This window comes from Periplaneta americana, chromosome 4 (assembly GCF_040183065.1).
Source record: "Periplaneta americana isolate PAMFEO1 chromosome 4, P.americana_PAMFEO1_priV1, whole genome shotgun sequence".
Classification (NCBI taxonomy): Eukaryota; Metazoa; Arthropoda; class Insecta; order Blattodea; family Blattidae; genus Periplaneta; species Periplaneta americana.
This window is the reverse complement of record NC_091120.1, coordinates 70,354,557-70,375,829: the sequence shown is the minus strand read 5'-3', so window position 1 is coordinate 70,375,829 and position 21,273 is coordinate 70,354,557. Positions and strand designations below refer to the sequence as shown.

Sequence of the window (21,273 nt, the reverse complement as noted above, 5' to 3'; positions counted from 1 at the left end):
AAGTCGTGCTATGACCAAATGAAGTGAGATATTCATTGTGATAAATCTACATTTACGTGTTACTTCATGAAAACCGTTTATTTTCATTTTAACCGTTACATTATACAACGTTAACAAATTACGTAACATATAGAAATATATTGTACAAATAACATATTGGATGGCGTAGTGATGATGATATTGACAGTGATGGTTAGTGATGAATGAGGTTGGCGGAGACAATGACTAGTACCGCAACTCTGTGCCACTTGCTAATTTCCTGGGTAACTAACATATGGTACCACTTTCACCTTCTAGATGACGAAGCGTTTAGTTTCAGTGGTGGTGGTGATGCTTCTTGATGAAGACCGGAACTTTCTTTTCTATGATCACAGGGATGTGCACGGGCTTTGGCACGTGCACAGGGACGGGGTACGGCTTGGGGACGTGGATATGATGTGGGACAAAGTACGGCACCTTGACGGGTACCTCTACCGGGTAGGGGACTTTCTTTTCGATTGTGACTGGAACTTTCTTTTCAATTACAACGGGGTAAGGCTTAGGGACGTGAACAGGGACTGGTACCTTCTTCTCGACATGCACGGGGACGTGGACCTTGACAGGGACAGGGACCTTCTTCTCTACGGTGTAAGGTACGGGATGAGGAACAGGGATCTTGACCTCCTTGGTGATAACAATGGACTTGATCTTCTCCTCTTTCTTGTGCTCCTCTCCTCCTCCCAAACTGCCCCCGAAACTGCTTCCGAAAGAGTGGTCATCGCCGCCGCCGAAGTCTCCTAAGCTGAGGTGCTCGTCACCGCCTCCGAAAGAATGGCCGCCATGCAAACCTCGCTTCACCGTCTTTTTTTCCTTCTGCTCTTCCGCCAGAGCCAAGGAGACGGCCAAGAGAATAGTGTAGACCTGTGAAAATTCAAAGGAATGAATGTGAGGGAAAGTTGAGAGGAAGAGAAGGGTAACAATTACGCAACGTCTTTTTCTCTTGAAATATGGTTCGAGACTGGTCGAATATTTATATGAGCTCCAGGTCTTTTTTGTCATTTGCGTCATCCATTAATACGTCCTTTAAAAGAAGTAATTTGCATAGCTTTAAGGTGCAAACTAAAAAAGAGACCTAAACCACAAAGCAAGTGTTTCTCAGTTGCATAGTCAGGCCGCGTCTTGTCTATCGAAACTATCTAAAGCATCATCTGTCACAGTTATCGGAATTCGAAACAGACTTAAGTGAGCTCCGTACTTAGCAAGTCAGGAACCGAACCGCAACCTTTTCGAATGTTTACGTCTTGTCAGCCAATTATTTCTTAGATATTTTCCTCTAAAATAAGAAATGCAAACTACAGGTCATTCGTTATCTCGTGAAATCAAATGATTGTGTGCGCCGTAGCTCATAGTAAGAACATTATGGTTTGGTTAAGCGAGCAAGCTACCTGCAAGTGGAAGTTTAGCGAGGGAGGGAAGCTTCCCAGTCTACTTTTTTCACTTGATGCACAGGTAGGTTTCACAAGATACCGAATGTCCTATAATAATAAGGTATTTTCAGACAATTATTACGTTCAAACTCTAAAATAGTTATCTTTACATATTACCAAATTCTTATACAGTAGAAACCCGCTAGTCCGAACCCCGCTAATTCCAGATGATCCGAACATGCCAAAAGAGAGAAGAGGAAGAAAAAAAAAAGAGTATTTGAACTCAAACTTTTTCAATTTAATGATACAGTATTAAAAAAAAAAAACAAAATTTATAATATACAGTACAACTTTGACTAGTGAATGAATTAGACCACGAAAGTGAACAAAATAGTGGTCGGAGGAGGGTGGGGAGGGGATAAGACGAAGTTTTCCTGGTTGTACATTAATGTCTCTCGCTTAATCCAAAATTTCAATTCCGAATAGTCGCCGGCGCAATTATTCCGGACTAGCGGGGTTTTACTGTATTTTGTCTATCGAAACTTGAAGCGTAAAATAAGATGGAAATTTTGAGATTACTAATAATCAATAGAATTAGATTTCAACCTAACAATTCAGAATTTTATAATTTTCTTCCTTCTCCTGTTCCTTTTCATTATCAGTATATTCAAATTCCAATTGAGTCCTATAATTTTTAAGTACTTTCCTTTTACGAACCCATACCTTCTGGTCATACCAGCAAATAATGAATAGACCTGCAGTAAAATTTAAAACTTTTCCAAGGATTGCATCCTGCCTGTATAAATAGACGGACAGACTATATTCAGAACTCCACCTATCCATCATCGTTAAAATATCGCTACTTTTTACATAATTTGAAATTGAACATTTTTTTTTTATCAAATATGTTGGCCAAAAAGACTAGTCACCGAATAGCGTGCTCAGATGTTCCGGTTTTCGACTTCCGAAAATAAACATTTTGGGTGCTATTCATAGACATTTCGCAGCACGCGCTACGAGCGTACTAAGCTAGCCCCGGCTATCCATTGGTTACTAGTACAGAATTCAAATCATATCCTATCGCTAACACTGGTTTATGAATACGAAAAAGGCTGATCATCCACCGGAAGCCCGCGCTAAAAATGTCTATGAATACGGCCCTAAAACTCTTTTTTGGTGTCCTCATTTCCTCCATGCAAAAGTATTTGAAAATAGGACACGCTTGACTCCTTCAAAATGTAGTTTTCTTCTTGAGTTTGCGAGTTTCAGAGACGGCAGTATATCAGCGTCTATGAAAAAATATTTAATCAATATCTGTGTCCATACCTGTGGAGTAACGGTTAGCGCGTCTGGCCACGAAACCAGGTGGGCCGGGTTCGATTCCCGGTCAGGGAAAGTTACCTGGTTGAGGTTTTTTCCGGAGATTTCCCTCAACCCAAAATGAGTAAATGCTGGGTAACTTTCGGTGCTCATTTCACTGGCATTAGGGCCTATCACCTTCATTTCATTCAGACGCTAAATAACCTAAGATGTTGATAAAGCGTCGTAAAATAACCAACTAACATTTAAAAAATCAATATCTGATTTTTAGAGAATTTAAAAGGAAATTTTTACGGCATTTTTTAAAAATAGAATTCTAATATGGCTAGTGTTAAAAGTTGTTTTCGTAAGAAAGAACCCCGAACAACAAAGATAAAGGCCACAATATTATTTTAATATATTATTAAGTGTTATAAACATAGCGTTTAAATTTCAGTAAAAATATACATAGTGATTTGGATGCGTTATCGATAGAGTTTTGATATATTAGCGAAAATAGTAGCCTACTGGAATTTGTGAAATGAATGTAAACCTAAAATCTATATTATAAGATGATAGAAATTGTTGTACTGAGTTTCATCTTACTCTCAGTTGACGCGTCAAGTTAATAAAGTCATCCTGAGATTATCCTTGATGAAATTCAATGTCTATCGCTGAATAATATTTTTAATAGGCTATAGTGAACATTATTTTTTACACCACAATACCAAATACATAACCATACATTACAAAAAGTAGTTTCCAGTAAAATTTATTATTTTTCTTTCAGTTACTATTAGTGTGAAACAGAAAAATCCATCTTAATGAACGAAGAAACATCTGTGAATTATGCAAAATTTTAGAAATATAAGATGTAAGATATTTCTTTACAGACACATGCATTTATTTGCACAATGAGACGAGTGTAAAATGTTATGACAAGATATAATTGACAACAAAAAATACACCCTTTTTGTTTTGGTATACTATTACAAGTTAAGTTATTATGTCTGTACGGAGTATACATATAATCAGTGCTTTTTCTTTCTGGCACCTTTTTTGTTATATTTTTCATCATGGAACCGAGAAATGTACTGATAAAATTATGTTATTACTTAATTTTTTATCTCGCTTAGGCCTTCAAAGAACGAAAAAGAGGTTAAAAAACACAAAATTCCCGTGCACTGGACAGTAATCATCTCTCCGTCTGCTATTTATATTCTACACACAGTTCCACCACCTTCTTCTCCAGAAGAAAAGCACTGTATAGGGCCTATCATTATAAACGTATATCTCCACGGACTCTGAATTATCAAGTCATTGTTAGATTCATTGTACTACCAACGAACATACTGTGCGTGCGTGAAATGGATAATCTTGTGAAACTCTCTCGAAAGTGTACAGGAGAATTGTTATAAAAGGAATCTTTTCTCCACAAAGGCTAGAGTAGAAAGAGAAAGTAATATGAATATCATGCTAATTGGACAGGACGACTTTACTTTCCTTATGCCTTCTGCTCCGTAACTGAGTCGAGAATGAGTCAGTTATATTGTGACACTGAAGTTCACTTAAGTTTGTACAGAGCTGCGGTCGCTATGGTTTCACTCAGGTTCACACAGTAACTATCATTACTCAGAGTGTTTTCTAGGAAGTCAGATCCGAACGCATAAGTGACTGATGATAATGAGGTAATTTATTGACTAAAATATAATTAATTGGCTTCTTCTACAATGTTTTGTAAGATTTTAATGATTTTCTTCAGTTGGTCAATCAAAATTTACAGGATGCTATGCTTATTATTGCCTATTATGAGCATGTGACAGTTGTCAATTGTTAATAGAAAGAATATGAAATGAAGGTCATAAAGTTTAGAGATTAGAGTTCTAAAGTACTGATGGAAATAAGGTTACATAGCTGCTGCCGTGCCTCGAATATGAAGTCGAGGGTGAAGGTGCCGTCAGTGAACGGGTAGCATAATGATGATTCCAGAGTTTCAATAATAAAGAAGGAGATATTAATGATTTACAACGTCCTGGAAGATTTAAGGCATTTCTTGACTCGCGAGTCAACCCCTTAACACAGAAGCAGGGCGGAGAGGTAATGCATGATCTCTCTTCCCTTAGCCATCACTTATTCATTCAAGGATTAAGCAGTTTGGGTATTGCCCCGTCTTACCTTCTCCTAAGAAAAACCTGATGTTTCAGATGCAATAAGTCGCCGTATTAAAACGCTTAGAAAAGTATATAGGGAACAACAGGATATTACGCATGGTAGAGCAATGTCGATAGTCGACGTTACTCGCAGGCCAATAGTCACCGGGCTGTAACGAACCGTGTCAAACAAAAGACAATCGAAATGGTGGTAGTAAAACTCGCGACTATATTCTTAAATAAATCACTCCATTAGTCAAGTGCAAGGTTTATGCAGTACAACGACGATGTTTTGAATGCATTAAAAGAAAATGCATATGTTGTAAGATAACAAGGAAATAAAGGGAAAATAACGCAAAGTAAATTTCCAGTTAATGTTCGCCAAAGCGTTAAGAACGTGATTATGACGGCGTTCAAGTTTTATTTGTGGCCTAGAGAAAATACCTAGCCTTTTACCAAAAAAAAACTTTTAGGGACCATGAAATTATTCCCTGCTTTAATTATATTATTGTTTATCAATATTACGAAACAAAAACTGTCATAAAGGCCATGACCGACTAGAAACATCGATACCGAAGAGATAAATCCATTCGGCCGTGATGAAACAAAAGAAAATGCAAGAGAGATTTTTTTTCGAGATAAAATGGACACAACATTTTGATGACCATACTGTTAATAACTGGAGATCGCTTGTAAGATCTGTCTTAATCTTCTATGTAGAAATGTCGTCCAATCAAATTGGTGGCCCAGGGAAAAATCATTGAAATAGATGAGAGTAACAGAGGTGCTATCTCTCAGTAATGTTCAGAACGTAAGAGGTACAGAAAAAAAGAAACAAATTTCTCCTTCTAACGACACCACAAACCAAAGTCATGTTCTAATGTTACCAATATTGTGTATTTAGTTAAATTAGGTCGTAACCGTAACGGCACGGTTCAAACCTACCGTGCTAAGTCTCCAGTTTTGCGGTATACAGAAATTGTAAATCTATACCTTATTAATTGACATCTGGACAAACTAAACGCAGAGTGACTATATTTCGTCAGCTTATCGCTAATTCCATGAATGATAAATTTATCTGTAGTAATGTCACGAGAGGTCTGAGATTTGATTTATCTGGGAAATCTCAGACCTCGAGTGGCATTTATTAGGACTATTTCGTGAATAAAATAAAAATGTAAATAATATATCTCTAAAATTCGATCACAAAATGTTAATAATTGTTTATTAATGAATACTTAACCTATTCAGACATTGTGAAGTTGAAATACTCGTAGATGAATATCGATTACTGCAATAAATAAATTCGACGTTATTATTCAGTAATTCCAATTGCGAAAAGCGAAATATAGGTTTAACAATGTTAATTACATGTACTGCACTTTTCTCTTATTATTATAAAATAAATACATTTTCATTATCAGCTGAAATCATAATTTAATTTAACAGTAACAGTGGGGACAGCTATATATCAATGCTTATGTATTCATAGCGAGACATGTTGCTACACAGTGAAGTCATCTCTGTATAGATAGGCCTAATTAAAACACGAATTTTATTACGTCATAAGGAAGGCAGTTTGATGAAAAAACCTTATTATTACTATGCAAGGTCATTGAGTTTGATATGCGATGATGTTACATAAATTTGAACATCTGACTTTCTATTAAATGTTTCATTTCATTCACAAGATACAATTTTATAAGCTACTTATAGGTTATGTTACCTGTGGCAGCAGGACCAATGTCAGCTGTGTCTTATTTCGACCGTTACAATCAGTGCTACACGAAAGCATTTTTTATAGCTCGACAAACGCATTCTCGCTGTAGTGTGTAACGGAACTAAAGCTGCATCTACACCGCAGGCTGTGATCTACACATTTCAATATTCCAATCGCGTGCAATCTGGGAAGAATATTGAAAGAATCAAGTTTAAAAGGTACGTTCAATTAAGATCCATGAAGATTTTGTGTCTACATAGTGCGCCGTTTTGAACGTCGTCTTCACTGCATAAATATATTAATTAATATTAAATATCAATCTTGCATTCATTGCTTTAAAGTTGAAAGAAAAGTTTAACCATGTAGTTGCATCTTAATGTATTCATGATCATCAATTTACGGGGAAACAGTTGGCAACAACGATTAAACAAAAGAACGGCCATGCGATAAATTGATAGCGATAAATCTAGCTGCAAAAATTATCGCAAAGTCTGACTGTGATTGGTTGGAATTAAAAATTGCATTACACTTCATTGGTCGAAAATGGAATGACGTCATATAGTAAACGAAATAGTCAGTAGTATTGTTACATGTGATGAAATATGGGTATGTTGCTGCAAACCTGACACCTTCATAACAGTGACTGGATACCCATCAGCCTGTCAAAGTCGTCAAACAAAATCGAATTAATGTTATATATATGGTAGAATTTTGAAGGTGTGATTCACTGTGAGTTTCTTTCAAACGGACATGCAGTCGCTGCGGATCTTATTCTGAACGTCTAGAACGAGTTCATTAAGTTTTGAGGGAGAGACATGCCAGACATTAGTTAATCGAAATAGATTTCTCTTGCAAGAGGACAATGCGACACTCCACGAACAACCTTGCGAAAAATCCAGAAGCCAGTAGGAATCGAACTGCTATCACAAATGGCATATAGCTAGCTAATCCTGCTCCTTCAGATTAGGATCTGTTTAGATCTATGGTCCACTTCCTTTGTGAAAGAAATTTCCAAAACATGGAATTTGTTGAAATGGTTATCACCGAATTCTGCGCATCGAAGATCAGAAACTGGTACCGTCGCTGAAGAACAAACCTCGTTGAAAGGTGGCTTAAGTTCATAATATCTAAAGACCTTTACTTTGAAGATTAGATAAATTTTTTGTCACAACAGATTCCAACAAAATTTTTTCTCCAAAACCGACGTTATTTACGAGGCGGTATCTATTTAAGGTATTCTGTAAATAATTGAATAAATAAATAAATACACAAATAAATAAATAAATAAATAAATAAATAAAAAGTTAATAAATAAATGAATAAAAGACATTTCAACCACAATTTTGCTCCAAAACTGAAATTACTTACTAAACGGTATCTCTGTAATGTACTCTAAATAAATTAAACAAATGAATGAATGAATAAATAAATAAATAAATAAATAAATAAATAAATAAATAAATAAATAAATAAATAAACTCTTGACGTGGATAACTGGATACATATATATCCATATCATATACATATATCTTAATATATAAAATGGAATGTGGGTATGTATGTATGTATGTATGTATGTATGTATGTATGTATGTATGTATGTATGTATGTATGTATGTATGTATGTATGTGTGTATGTTCTCTATACAAATCTACACGCTTTGACCGATATGTGGCAAAGTTTGCACATTTAACCTTCATAACCAGGAGAAGAACATAGGCTACATTAAAATTGTGCAAATGGAAGTTAAACTAATTAAAAATATAAAAAATAAAAATAAATACGGTCAAACATTCATGTGTAATACTAAAATGCAATCTTCTATAGTCCAGGACCGTATTATGAATTTCTCGATGCAGTTGTAAATAGTGAGCAGACTGTGTTTTATCCAATTGAATTCTAGAATTCTTTCAAACTACAAGGATTGCTATCACATAATTTACTTAATACTGAATAATAACCAGAAGTACTATTGCGAAATATTGACCCACCAAAATTATGCACCAACAAGAATTGGTGTGAAGAACTCATGAAGTGGCAAATTAACTGGAAAAACGAAAGGAGAAGATGTTTTTATCTCACATATTGTTATGATACCCTTTAGATTTTAAGCAACTGCAATTCCGTGCGACTAGCATTTGTAATGGCCATATTAAAATGAAGCTGAAGGACAGTAGCTTTAAGTTGCAGACATTGACTTAAAAACTCCGTGTTTTTCACATCCTCGACTATATTTTATACAAAGGAGTGGGAAGAAAAAAAAATTACAAAAATTACACATATCGAAAAGCAATTCAATGATATTTCTGTCATGTTGCTAATGTAATATGCGAATGTACATAAGGCGACTGAAAATAACACTATATTAATCCTAAAATATACGTCTCTCAAAATATTGTTGTTCACGTCCGAAAATATGTTACTGCGAAATTCTATCAGTATAATCACGTTGCAAATGTAGTATGTTATGCATTGTGGGAATAACAATCTCTTAATTTCTAAAATACCGTTAAGCCTATACGTCTCTCAGAATATTAGTCTTTATGTTAAAAAAATGACTTATTACAAGTTTATACTGTATTTGTAATCTGTGTATAAAACAAGAATTAATATAATATGTTCTGAATTTGTGAGATATAGTTTTCCAAGTCATATTTAAAAAAAAAGCTGGATATGATATAAGTGGGTGTACAGCAGTCAAGAGTCAAGGGGTAAAAAATCTTCCAATATAAATTAAATTATATATGTGACATATTGATTCGATGCTGAAACTGATCAGAAAGAGGAAAAGGAATCGTTGGGTTTTACTTTGTTCATAGTTTGATTTTTCTATTATTTTATTTGTATTTCTGGCGGTGTAGAAGAGAAGACCTAATGGCCTTAACTACACCAGAATAAAAAAATAAAAACAAATAAATATATGAATAAAAAAAACCGTTGGACATCGGGCACATGATGACATGTTTTCTTTTCGGTGCCTGATTTAAAACTGTTTTAAATTGAGTTAATGCCGGCAGGCATTTCGATAAAGAGTTCATCAATTCATGTAAGTGACGTTAAGTAAAAGATTCGTCTTAGCGTAGCGTAGTAGTTAGGTTTCCGAGATTTCCGAAAATGTATAACCAGTTTAATTAAAAATAGAAGCAGAAAGGAAAACCCGTGCAACGCCGGGTGCTTTCAGCTAGTATGTATTAAAATCGTCTAGACATTGTTTTATTATAACTTTGTTGGTTGAATGGCAGATTCGGTGGGTAGAGACTTTCTTGGTGTCCATTAAACTGATACTGTGACTAACCCCACTTCTGAGATTTGGAAAGCCCGTAGGATGCCTAGTGTTATAAGCATAGTAGATGACGATCATTGAAAGAATTGTGTAAAATTGATGAATCCCCCTTCTCATGAGGATTCTGTATGACTGAGCCCTATAAGGATCCCAATGCACCAACTGTGCGTGACTGAGATGTAAGACCATGGCCGTTGTAGAAAATTAGAAGCGAAAACAGCTACTCTTCTGAATGGGGATACTGGGAGTGTCATCCTATGATTCCTCATTCATTAAAATAATAATAATAAAAAAAATAACACCTGTCATTTATTGCACTTTGAGCACAATAAATAGTGAATTAAATGTTTCCCTACTAGCAGTAGAACAGCAGTTTCCTACTTTTACGTAACGGATGGGGTGAGTTGACAATGTCGCCATCCCAAATCATTTTCGAATGAATATAAAATGGCTGCGAAATGATTCTGAGAATTAATCACCTAGAAATTGTCCAGTATTTTTCCCAAAGTGGGTTGAGGAAATCTATGAACCATACACTATTCTGATTGTGGGAGAAGAAATTGGTGGATTTTTCAGATGAGGTGAAACTTTAACTTATTTCGTTGCTAATAATGAGTGCAGGAATTTATTAATATTCATTCAGATGGATTTAGTAGTTTGTAATAAAAGCAACGAGTAAGGCACTTTACGTCTCCCACGTTTTTAAGACCTGAAGACAAAGGTAATTTAACTTTCGGAACTTCGTGAATTCCTTCTTATATTTGTCGGCAGCAATGTAAACATATCCAATCCCTGAGTTAACCAGGCAGAGTTTCACGGAAGTGATTTCAATCGGGGACCACTATACTTCGTTCCATAATATCTGACAGGCGATATAAATATTGCCGGCAGAGAGAGGGAAAAAGATAAATTGCTATTGAACCAATGGTAGAGATCTCATTCTACGCTTTTCTTGAAGTTTGGCGGTTTGAAGCGATGTACCTCCTTCCAACTTCGACAAACGTGGAATGACACCACTGCCAGTGGGTGAATAGAAGTTATCCCTTTCCCTCTCTGTGCCGAAATGGCAATGTTTATATCGCCTATCAGACATTATGGAACGAAGTATACTCATAGATTCATTTGTACGCTGACCCCAATTTATGTGAGAATCAGTCCATTAGTCAATCACATAGGGATGGAGTCGCAGTAAATTGTAATGGCAGACAGAGTAATCATTTTTTTCAACCATATTTTGAGACCATGTTTATTATGTAAAGAACTAACAAAATCGAAATTTTGAACTCCCAAATGTTTTGGACTTCTGACTTTTTATTTTTTTTTTATAATTTTTATAAATATTTTCAAACTCAAGTTTTTTAGTACAAGATCTCAATTTTTTAAGCTTCCTTTTATTTTTAGTTACATTCACAAGACATAGAGAAACATTTCTGTGTATTCATTTTATGAAATATATCATTTATTCACTTTCAATTTTTTTTTTTAATTTTGAATATATCATTCATTCTTTCTATAATTCATGGAAAAAAGAATATTAATAAATTAAACTAGCAGCACGTCTTACAAAATAAGTGCTTAGAAACATGCAGCTATCTCATAAATACTTGTAATGAAAATTTCATCCAGATTGATTAATATTTGGCATAAAAAAAAGTTGGTGTTGAATCAAGAAAAATAAACTTGCGGAAAAATGGATTTGAAAGTGAAATGAATATTTATATAACACATACCTATTAAAATTCTCTTCAGGGAGACAGCTTTAGAAAAAAGTTACTAGATTTGCAATCAGAGTTACGTAAAAAAGAATTTTTTTATGAAAAAATAATTTTCACAGCTCTCTAAATACCACGTCCTGTTACAGTCTTATTTAAAAAAGAATTAAACATATTTCTAATTAGAATTGAACTAAATACATTTTGGATATGAAAATATACATTCTAAAGACGTGAAAGAGCCAATCATTTTTTTTTTGGAAAATTTTCATCATTTTCAGTGGAGTCTCCCCTTAATTATACAATCGGCGAACTCATTACAATCAGATACTCAACTGCTGAAGTCGTTAGTGCTTTGAACTATCGGTTTATTTGTTTCCTCCTGCTTTCAAATTTACGGCTTAAGAGAGACAAGTTATTAAGTGAGGTTTCATATGGAGAGCAGTACGCATTTGGAACATACAACAGTAAGTATTAATGAGTGGATTGTTATAGTGTTTATAATTTTCAGCACACATATATTTTACATTGTGACCACATGCAAGGGCCTAGAGTGGGTAGGCCGCTCGGCAGACTCTAGATAAATCGTGAAACAAATACCCAAGAAATAGTGATTGCGAAGAAAGGCGTGGACGTCAATAATTAAAAAAACCAAGCAAAGAAGAATATGGAGAACATTTTGGAGGGGAGGTATTAGGTCCGTGGCCCATTTTTGTTAGGTTGCATCCCGAAATGTGTCTTAGTGCCGCGCGACGGAGGGAAGAAGCCACGGAAAAATCAAGGACAGAATGACTTGTGCTGAAGACAAGCACAAGTCAGTATTTACTTTGTAATATTCATTGATCCGTCGATTCGTCTATTTGAGTGTGTTGAGGGACAGTTTCGTTCTGTGCTAGTAGGTTACGTGCAAGATATGAGGCGCATCCAGAAAGTAAGTTTCCCTATTAAAAAAAAAGAACACACATTTTCAGGAAAACATTTATTGGCAACAGGTACAGCAATGTTTCAGCTATTTTTCAACATAGCCACCATCAGAATTGAGACACTTGTCGTATCGTGGGATCAACTTTTGTATCCCTCTGTCGTAGAACTCTGCCGCCCGTGAATGGAACCAGCGTGTGATAGACGTCTTCAGCTCTTCGTCGTTGCCAAAACGCTCACCGGAGGACAGGAATTTCTTGAGGTGCAAGAAAACGTGAAAATCGCTAGAAGTAAGATCAGGACTGTAGGGTGGATGATCAAACAACTCCCAGCCAAATTCCGTCAAAACAGCTGCTGTGCGCCGAGCCGTATGTGGACAAGCATTGTCATGGAGGAGCACAACACCTGCAATAAGCATTCCACGCCTCTTGTTTTGAATGGCACGTCGCAGTTTTCGCAGTGTTTCACAGTAACGGTCAGCGTTCACTGTTTCACCTCTTGGAAGTAAGTCAATGAGCAGAATGCCCTTCCTGTCCCAGAACACCGTGCACATCACTTTCCATACCGACAGCGTCTGTTTGAATTTCGTCTGACTGGAGATCCACTATGCCGCCAATGCATTGACTGCTGCTTGGTTTCCGGGGTGAAGTGCGAAATCCACGTCTCATCGCCCGTGACGATCCTGTCGAGGAACTCGTCGCCGTCATCGTGATACCGTTGCAGAAATGTCAGTGCTGCTCCTAAACGTTGCATTTTGTGTTCGAGTGTCAGGTTTTTTGGCACCCACCTGGCACAAACTTTTTTGAACAGCAGGTGCTTAGTGACAATCTCATGCAACAAGGATCGCGATATCTGCGGAAAATGGCTGCTCAGCTCCGTAATCGTGAAGCGATGGTTCTCCATGATGCACTGCCGCACCAGCTCAACACGATCATCATTGATGAGGGACGGTCGTCCACTGCGCTCTTCATCATGGACACTCTGACGACCTTCGGAAAACTGCCTACACCAGCGACGCACCATCTGCTTACTCATGATGTTCGGCCCATAGACCTGACAGAGCTGCCGATGAATTTCAATTGGCGCAATGCTTTGTGCATTAAAGAACTTTATCACCGACCGAACATCGCAGGCGGCGGGAGAAGGAAAAAGAGCTTCCATTTCGGACCACTGCTGCCACGTTACAGGCACCGGCTGGCATATGATTGATACGTCATAGATCTGTTAAGCATGCGCAATTGACACAGCTAATTACGTTTACTTTCAAGGGGAAAAAATCGGGAAACTTACTTTCTGGATGCGCCTTGTACTTTTTGGCCGTCTACGCTTATTGAGTTAAAATGCCCTAGACTACAATTTAGGATGATTTATATAAAACAGCAGCAGAGCTACTGAATTTTAACATGAGTGAAAAATGACAGGGAATTTTTTCCCGAAGATATATTATTATACAGGGTGGAAGTGAAATAGCTTTGCAGATTTTCAGATGGAATAGCTCATTTTGTAGGCCTATGCAACAAAAAAAACTTTAATATATTGGTGCAAAATTACTAGTTTTTTTTCCCCAGTTTCTTTTCTCTCAAATATTTAACAACCCCTATGCTGTTGTAAAATTGACAATTAATATGTAATCTATTTATTATTATTATTATTATTATTATTATTTTATTATTATTATCATTATCATTATTGCTATCTCTGTTTTACTTTCTTTTTTGTCTGTATTAGCTCGATGAGAGCTCTATAGTGTTCTTTTGACCATGTTGACCTTCTATAGGGCTTTAATTTAATTTGTATTATTTTCATCAGCGTCTGTATTTGTTTTTTGTATTTATATATGCTATCTGGTAGGATGGAAGAGAAGGCCTTAGGCCTTAATTGTCAGATTAAATATATATATATATATATATATATATATATATATATATATATAGGGTAAGGTTGCCATCAATGGACCACATAACTTCTTTATGGAATTTAAGAAAAACTATTGAGTCAAATATTATGATTTTAAATTTCATGAATTCCTGGTATGAAGGACTATCAACTGTATAATAATCAATATCGGAATACAACTTCGAAAAAAACAATGAACGGTTTTAATTTTTCGCCTAGCGGTCCATTCATGGAGACCTAGCTCCACCAATGGACCAGTTGGGTTCTATTAATGGACCATCGGGTTTCATGAAAACATTTCTTCCTAAACACACTCTGACTGATGTATATAACAAAATATTTGACATTTGGTTTATTTTAAATGATACAGATGGTTAGATAAACAAATACAATCATACTCAATGCAACTGAATTTTAAAAAAGTTCGAAGATGAATAAACCTGCATGTGTTCAGAAATATGGGTTATAAAGTTACTGATTTCACATCTCACAGTGGTAAACAACATGTTGTCACTGTAACTTTAATCATGTAGCAGGCAGTAAATAAATTCTATTTTTACCTTTATGTCTTGGACAGTTTTTCTAAATGCAATTCAAACAAAAATATTTTTTCACATTCTTTTTCACTCCTGCACAGTTTTCATGTACCCACTGCCTGCATGTCATGCACTGGATCATATCCTCCACTGACCGACTTTGACATATTTCACAATACCAGTCATTATTGGTACTCCGAAGAACTGTCTTATCTTCACTTGGAGGATATGTTAATTTTTTCTTTTCAAACCTGTTGATGATTTGCTTAACTGCTGCTTGTACGGAGAACTTGTCAGGACGAGTGCTTTTTGTGTGCCTTTCTTTCCTCTTGTGCTTGCAACAGTAGTAGCTGCTTTTGGCAAAGGAGATAATTCAGCGAGAGGAACGACCAAATTATAATTAGGCCTAGGTCTACTTGTCGGACTACAAGAGTCAGTGAAATTGTTGTCCTTCCCTGGACCTTCGGTTACTTTTATCTGCGTTGCTGCTCCTCCAGCTGATTCATTTCCTGTTGCTTCTACTCCTGGCACTTTCTCACATATCGGATTGATTGCTGCTGTATTTGTTGATGCTGTTGCTCCTACACTCGATGTCTTCTGTGTTGATGTCGTTGCTTCTACTGCTGGAATTTTCTCTGTGATTCTTGATGCTGTTGTTTTTGTTCCTGTTGATGTATCTTTTGCTACTGGCATTTCCTCGACCACTGGACTGGATTGCAGTACAGTTGAAGTAGAAAAATGATGATCTTTGAAGACATCTCTCTGTCTACAGGCCACACTCCAGCACGGGCAAAACCATTAATTGCTGTCCCTTCAGTAGCTGCTCTCCCTTATGCCTTCCCAAATAATTCAGCCATCTGAAATTGGGTTACCGCTCGTCCTCGATGTAACCTCAACCATTTCTCCATTTCATCAATGTAATAGCAGCTTAATGGCTTAAAGAAAGAGACGTCTAAGGGTTGGAGTCTGTGAGTTGTATGGCCTGGAAGGGAAAGTAGTAAAACTCTACGGCCTGGAAGGGAAAGTAGTACAACCCTACACTGTCGAGCAAGATCTAGTGCTTCAGGATTTTTAGTGTGTGTTGTATGACCATCCAAGAGAAGTAGTACTTTATGGTCATTCGATAGTTTTACAGTGTCTATAAAATGATGTAAATATTTTACAAACAACTCTTTGTTTATATAGCCACTATCTGGGTTGAATGCAAACACTGTTCCCGGTGGTGCTCCATCCATTAGTTCATCCTTAGCTCGAGTACGCTTGAATATCAGCATCGGTGGAATATATTGGCCAGCAGCACTGGCACAACAGACAGCAGTAGTAGTCATACCTCTCTCTCTGAATGCAATGGACCCGACTTATTGTTTTCCTTTCTTGGTTATTACTTTTCTGGTCCTCTTCTGCACCGTGGAAAGGCCCGTACCATGTACCATGAGTGATCGAGACGCGAGCTCGGAACCCCAGCGGTAAAAGGTGCGCGTTCTAACCACTCGGCCACTGAGTGGACCACAATAAAATATATTTGTGTTTAATTATTAGTTAATAAGCTATATAAGTCAAGATAAAGCTCAAATATACATGTTGTTCATTTATATTAAGGCGTGCCCATGGATGGACCAGTGGTCCATTCATGGAATCACTTAGTGGTCCAATGGTGGAAACAGTGCACGTTTCTACTCTCCGCTTGTGTATGGCGAAGCTGAAAATTCAACAACGTATCTAAATATATCAATGCAAAGCAGATAAATCACACTTCCCAATTAAGTAAGTTGAGCGCTATAAAAACGTGTATCGTCTTGTCGTATGAACTTTAAAATTATGCTCGACACAATATCACAATGTTGAAATAAATTTACGAACACAGCACGTGCGTCTGAACTCTTCCAGAACCTCGTAACTAACATGGCAGCTTCTTTGTACACGGAAGTAATAAATAAACTCACCAGATCGCAGCAATTATCAGAAGGACAATAGTTACAGAAGTGGTCCAACCGTGGCGCTGGTCCAATGATGGCAACCTTACCCTATATATATATATATATATATATATATATATATATACATAAATAAATAAATAAATATTCAGTAACTACTGCGAGTAGGATCGTGATTTTTGTCCATATCGATAGGAGAACTAATATAGAATAATTTACTCCTCTGACGTATTTCAATACTGTGGACGGATTTCGTGTAAATTTAATTTTAAAAACCTCTAATTTAAAGCTACTGCACGGTACGAGCTGGATGCAACACAGCGCCAGAGAACAGCTCACCTAGCGAAACATACAGAGTTCGTTGACGTCGTACATATGTATCACAAGAAGAGTGTGTTAGCGGCGATATTGCCGACCTGCTGAAATTTCAAACTTAATTTTCTAATTAACCGTGCATTTAATCACAAAACGTAATATAGATTTTCTATCCATTTCAGAGTACCCTATTGTCACTTTTAAGTTGCAAGGTTATTTGACTTCCACCCTGTATAATAATAAATTAAAGAGGTTATGTCGCTTAGTTTATCTAAAGTTGAACATAATGAAAAGAAGAAAAATAATATAACCTAAATGTAGCGTATGGTCGGAGTTTCTTTGTGTGTTACATATATACGACACTGGCTCCCAGTAGTAGAATTCTTACACTAATAGAAATTCACTTGTGCTTTGGCCCGCAAAAATCTCGCTGGGTTCTAATTAAAAGTATGGTGACCACACATTTACTGATAGCAAGTTCATGTAAGTTTATGATTTTATGAATTTGTGAACTGAGTTCTTCGCTACTGACTTCACAATCTTAGACCAGTCATGTCTACAAAATCTTCTGTTACGCACTTTAAAAGCTTTTAGACCATGAAACCGGTTAAATTATCGTAATCTTGTAAACTTACAGTATTAAAAAATTAATCAGACTCTAAAAGCTATATGTGCACGCATAAACGTCATGTCGGTAAGAAAGATGATTCTTCATCCTTTCTTGACTCAGACATTAGACTAGAAGGAAGTAAGGGACCATCATCATGCTTTTGCCTTCCGTTTACACCTGAAAAGATCCCATATTGAAATTCGTAGCACACAGACTTGAGCCCGAAATCGTTCTGGAAGTTAACGATGCGCTGAAAAAGTCCTTCTTCACCTTTAAGAGGATTCTAGCATTAATGTTAATAATAATCTACATTTCTCTTGTAGAATAGTGTACTGATGTAATGACTGATTTGTTCTGCTCATTCTCTTGGCTCGACATAACTGGTTAACTCCAATACAATAGCGTATGGCTTTACTATTATGCGTTCACTATACGGATATTGTCCACAACCGATGAAACTACTGCTTTGTGATTTTATTATAGCTGGCGACGGATATTATTATTATTATTATTATTATTATTATTATTATTATTATTATTATTATTATTATTATTATTGACTAATATAAGCAAAATATGCCGTTTTACGCAATTCATCTCTGATAATAAAATTACGATAGCCTACATTTTAGAGAGAAACAGAGTTTACATTTTCTAAATCTTGCACTAAATATATTTACATTTTAATAAGTTGAAATAACGAGAAAGTACCAAGTAAATTGTTATACAAGTAAACAAATTAAGTACTTAAAAAGTATTCTTTCTTTTTCTCGCATCCTGTCCAGGTTGTTGCTCGCTTTTAAAATGCAAAGCAATGCAACAAATCCAGCATCGCGATACTGCAGTAAAGAAGTCTTGAAAATACTTGACTGGACATATCAAGCGAACATTATTGTGTTAGGAAGATTTCGTAATCAAGTAAGCCTATATGCAGATATGAATACCTTCGAAAATAAATGTCTTCATACAAAAGTGATGTGAATAAATTTATTCATGTATTCATATCACTTTTGTGGAGTCTCTGTTACTTAGACACAATTTTAGTATCTTCTGTCTTTGTCTCTTACGAATCAAAATCACACCCATTGATCGACCTACCCACAATGTAATTCCATATTTTTGGTTTCCTAAACCTCTAAAGTTTCAGAACCAAGTTTCGGCTACATCATTAGTAAAGGCAAGTTAAGTGGGTTACATGCCACAGCCGCGGCTCTAAGGCGTTTTTACTTTAGTAGACTAACTATGTGAAATGATGGTTGGTTCAATTCCTAATGAGCGAAGAAATTATCTTATGAAATTTAGACCAGTGTATGTGACCGGTCCTCACCCAGAATCGTGATTAATTTTGGGAGCTACAGTGAGTAGCGAAATCCAGTTTCGAAAACCAGCTATAACGGGTAGGGAATTATCGTGCAAACCATACGCTACCTATGTGATGGTTGGATGATCGTTCACTTCTACTGAGATATGTGGACGTGAGTAGGAGTGGAATAGTGGGCCAATGCCCTGTATAAGCTGTCGTGACAAATATTGATTTTTAAAGTAAAGTGAAATTATATTTGTGAAATTCTTTGCAAAGTAATTCTTAATTTTCAGTACTCCTTTTCTTGTCCCACTCCGAAACGTTGTAAGTTTCTAAATCTGTCATATTCCTAAAATTAAGAACTTTGCATCATAGGCAATGATCAGGGCTGGGTATTTATGGAGATCGCAAATATCACGACATAATAGATCTACAATAGATTTTTACTAATCTTTTCGAATTAAGTATTTCTGATTAATAATATGCGGATAAAACAATCGTGACAAGTCGCGAAATAAAGTTATAATAGCGAAATATAAACACATTCGCGAATTATTACTATTGCGTCGTTTTATAGCGAATTTCATTTTCTGTGTTTTTCGGATTTTTTTTTTCAGTTGAATTGTTATAATATATTCAAGTAGGCTACATTACATGGCAGAGTCTACTCCAGGTTTTCTGATTACATTAGTGAACTCAAAAGACGGAGAATTCGACATTTCACTAATAATTTGAAAGTGTTAATTTGAGGACTGCAAGTTCTTATTTTTCGTTTTTAATGAATGTGTTTTAAATACAGTCTCAATCCAACAAATATCGTCTATTGGCCATAACGCACCTTTAGCAGAATCCAACGAACCTTTAATGTTAATTATTTGGAAAGTAATATCCATAATGAGTTAATACACCAATTCCAAAATAATTGTATTTTCCAAAATTTCCATTAATCTCCGCCCAGAGTATAAATCTATCTCTAACAATCTGCCGACACCAATATTGAAAAACATAAATTATAAAATTAATCTCCATAAATATCTGTCCCTAGGAATGATAAAAATTAACCGAATTACAAGATTCTCACTAGAATCAATAAACAATCTTAATCTCTGGACCGAAATAATGTAATAAATTCAATATGTTTAGATTTTATAAAGGAAATAATTAGAATATTTGAATGGAAAAGCAAAACAGAAGAGACAAAATTAATTCAATACTTGAGACCTGCCAAAATGTAGGGGACAAGGTACGTACACTGAAAATGAATAAATAGATATTTAAATAAACATAAATAGACGTAAATTTGAAAGAAAAAATAACACTTAAATGAATTAATTACATTATTGAATTGAAATTTTAATAAATGATTTTTTCGTCATTGAGTAACTGCAGTCATGCTGATGCCTGTGCTAAGATCGCAAGTTGTGCTCGATGCTGGAATACTCACAAGAATCTTCATGTCGCTGTACTTGCTTGCAGCTGGATTCGGTTTGTGACAAGTCGATCGTCTGCGTCACTTTTATACCTGTGTCGTAATACTTTCGCTGCTTTCATCAGTTATTATCATCATAGCTGTACGTCTTCGTCCCTGGTAAATATGCGTGTGTACTCATCCACAACAGCAGTTTAGTGCGGGGGGAACGCGTGTGACTCAGCAAACAATAGAAAGTACCCACGCTACTCTCAACAATGGATGCAAATCACAAGTATATACAGCTGTAATTCTCTAGTTAAATTCTTCTCTTCAAATTTTTGATTAGAAATATAAACAAATTCCACTTCCTCATTACCTAAAGCATAGAGAAGAATTTGTGGTGCTCCAAATTTGTTGTCCGCTGTGACGTAACTGGTTACCGTGTTTTTTTTTTGATCCGAGGTTCCGTGTTGTAATTTGTAAAGGAACCCAGGCTCGGACAACCCTACTCTCGGCCAGTTGTATTACCATGTCTCTCAGTGCCGACTACATGTTGAATTGCCATCTTTTTCTTATTGTCGATCTTCTTTTATTTTTATTCTTACAAAAAGGTGATACAAGCAATATCTTTTGGCATTCTAATGTCATTCATTCCGTCTATATGTAAATACGAAACATTCAGTGGCGTAACTTTTTATAGCTGGGCCCCCAGCACAAATGATAATTTGGGCCCCTTTTCCTGCCAATTTTTCTTCATATTTTCATAATTTAATATT

General features: G+C 35.9%; 1 protein-coding gene across 1 annotated transcript; it reads right to left on the bottom strand.

The window, feature by feature from the left end:
* Positions 1-59: 59 nt before the first annotated feature.
* LOC138697890 (mantle protein-like) lies at positions 60-20,568 on the bottom strand. Its single transcript, XM_069823475.1, has 2 exons — positions 20,531-20,568; positions 60-900 (listed from the first exon to the last, which is right to left on the bottom strand). Exons 1-2 carry the CDS (start codon positions 20,540-20,542, stop codon positions 316-318), a joined length of 597 nt encoding a protein of 198 aa, XP_069679576.1. The 5' UTR covers positions 20,543-20,568; the 3' UTR covers positions 60-315.
* Between the last annotated feature and the right edge of the window lie 705 nt (positions 20,569-21,273).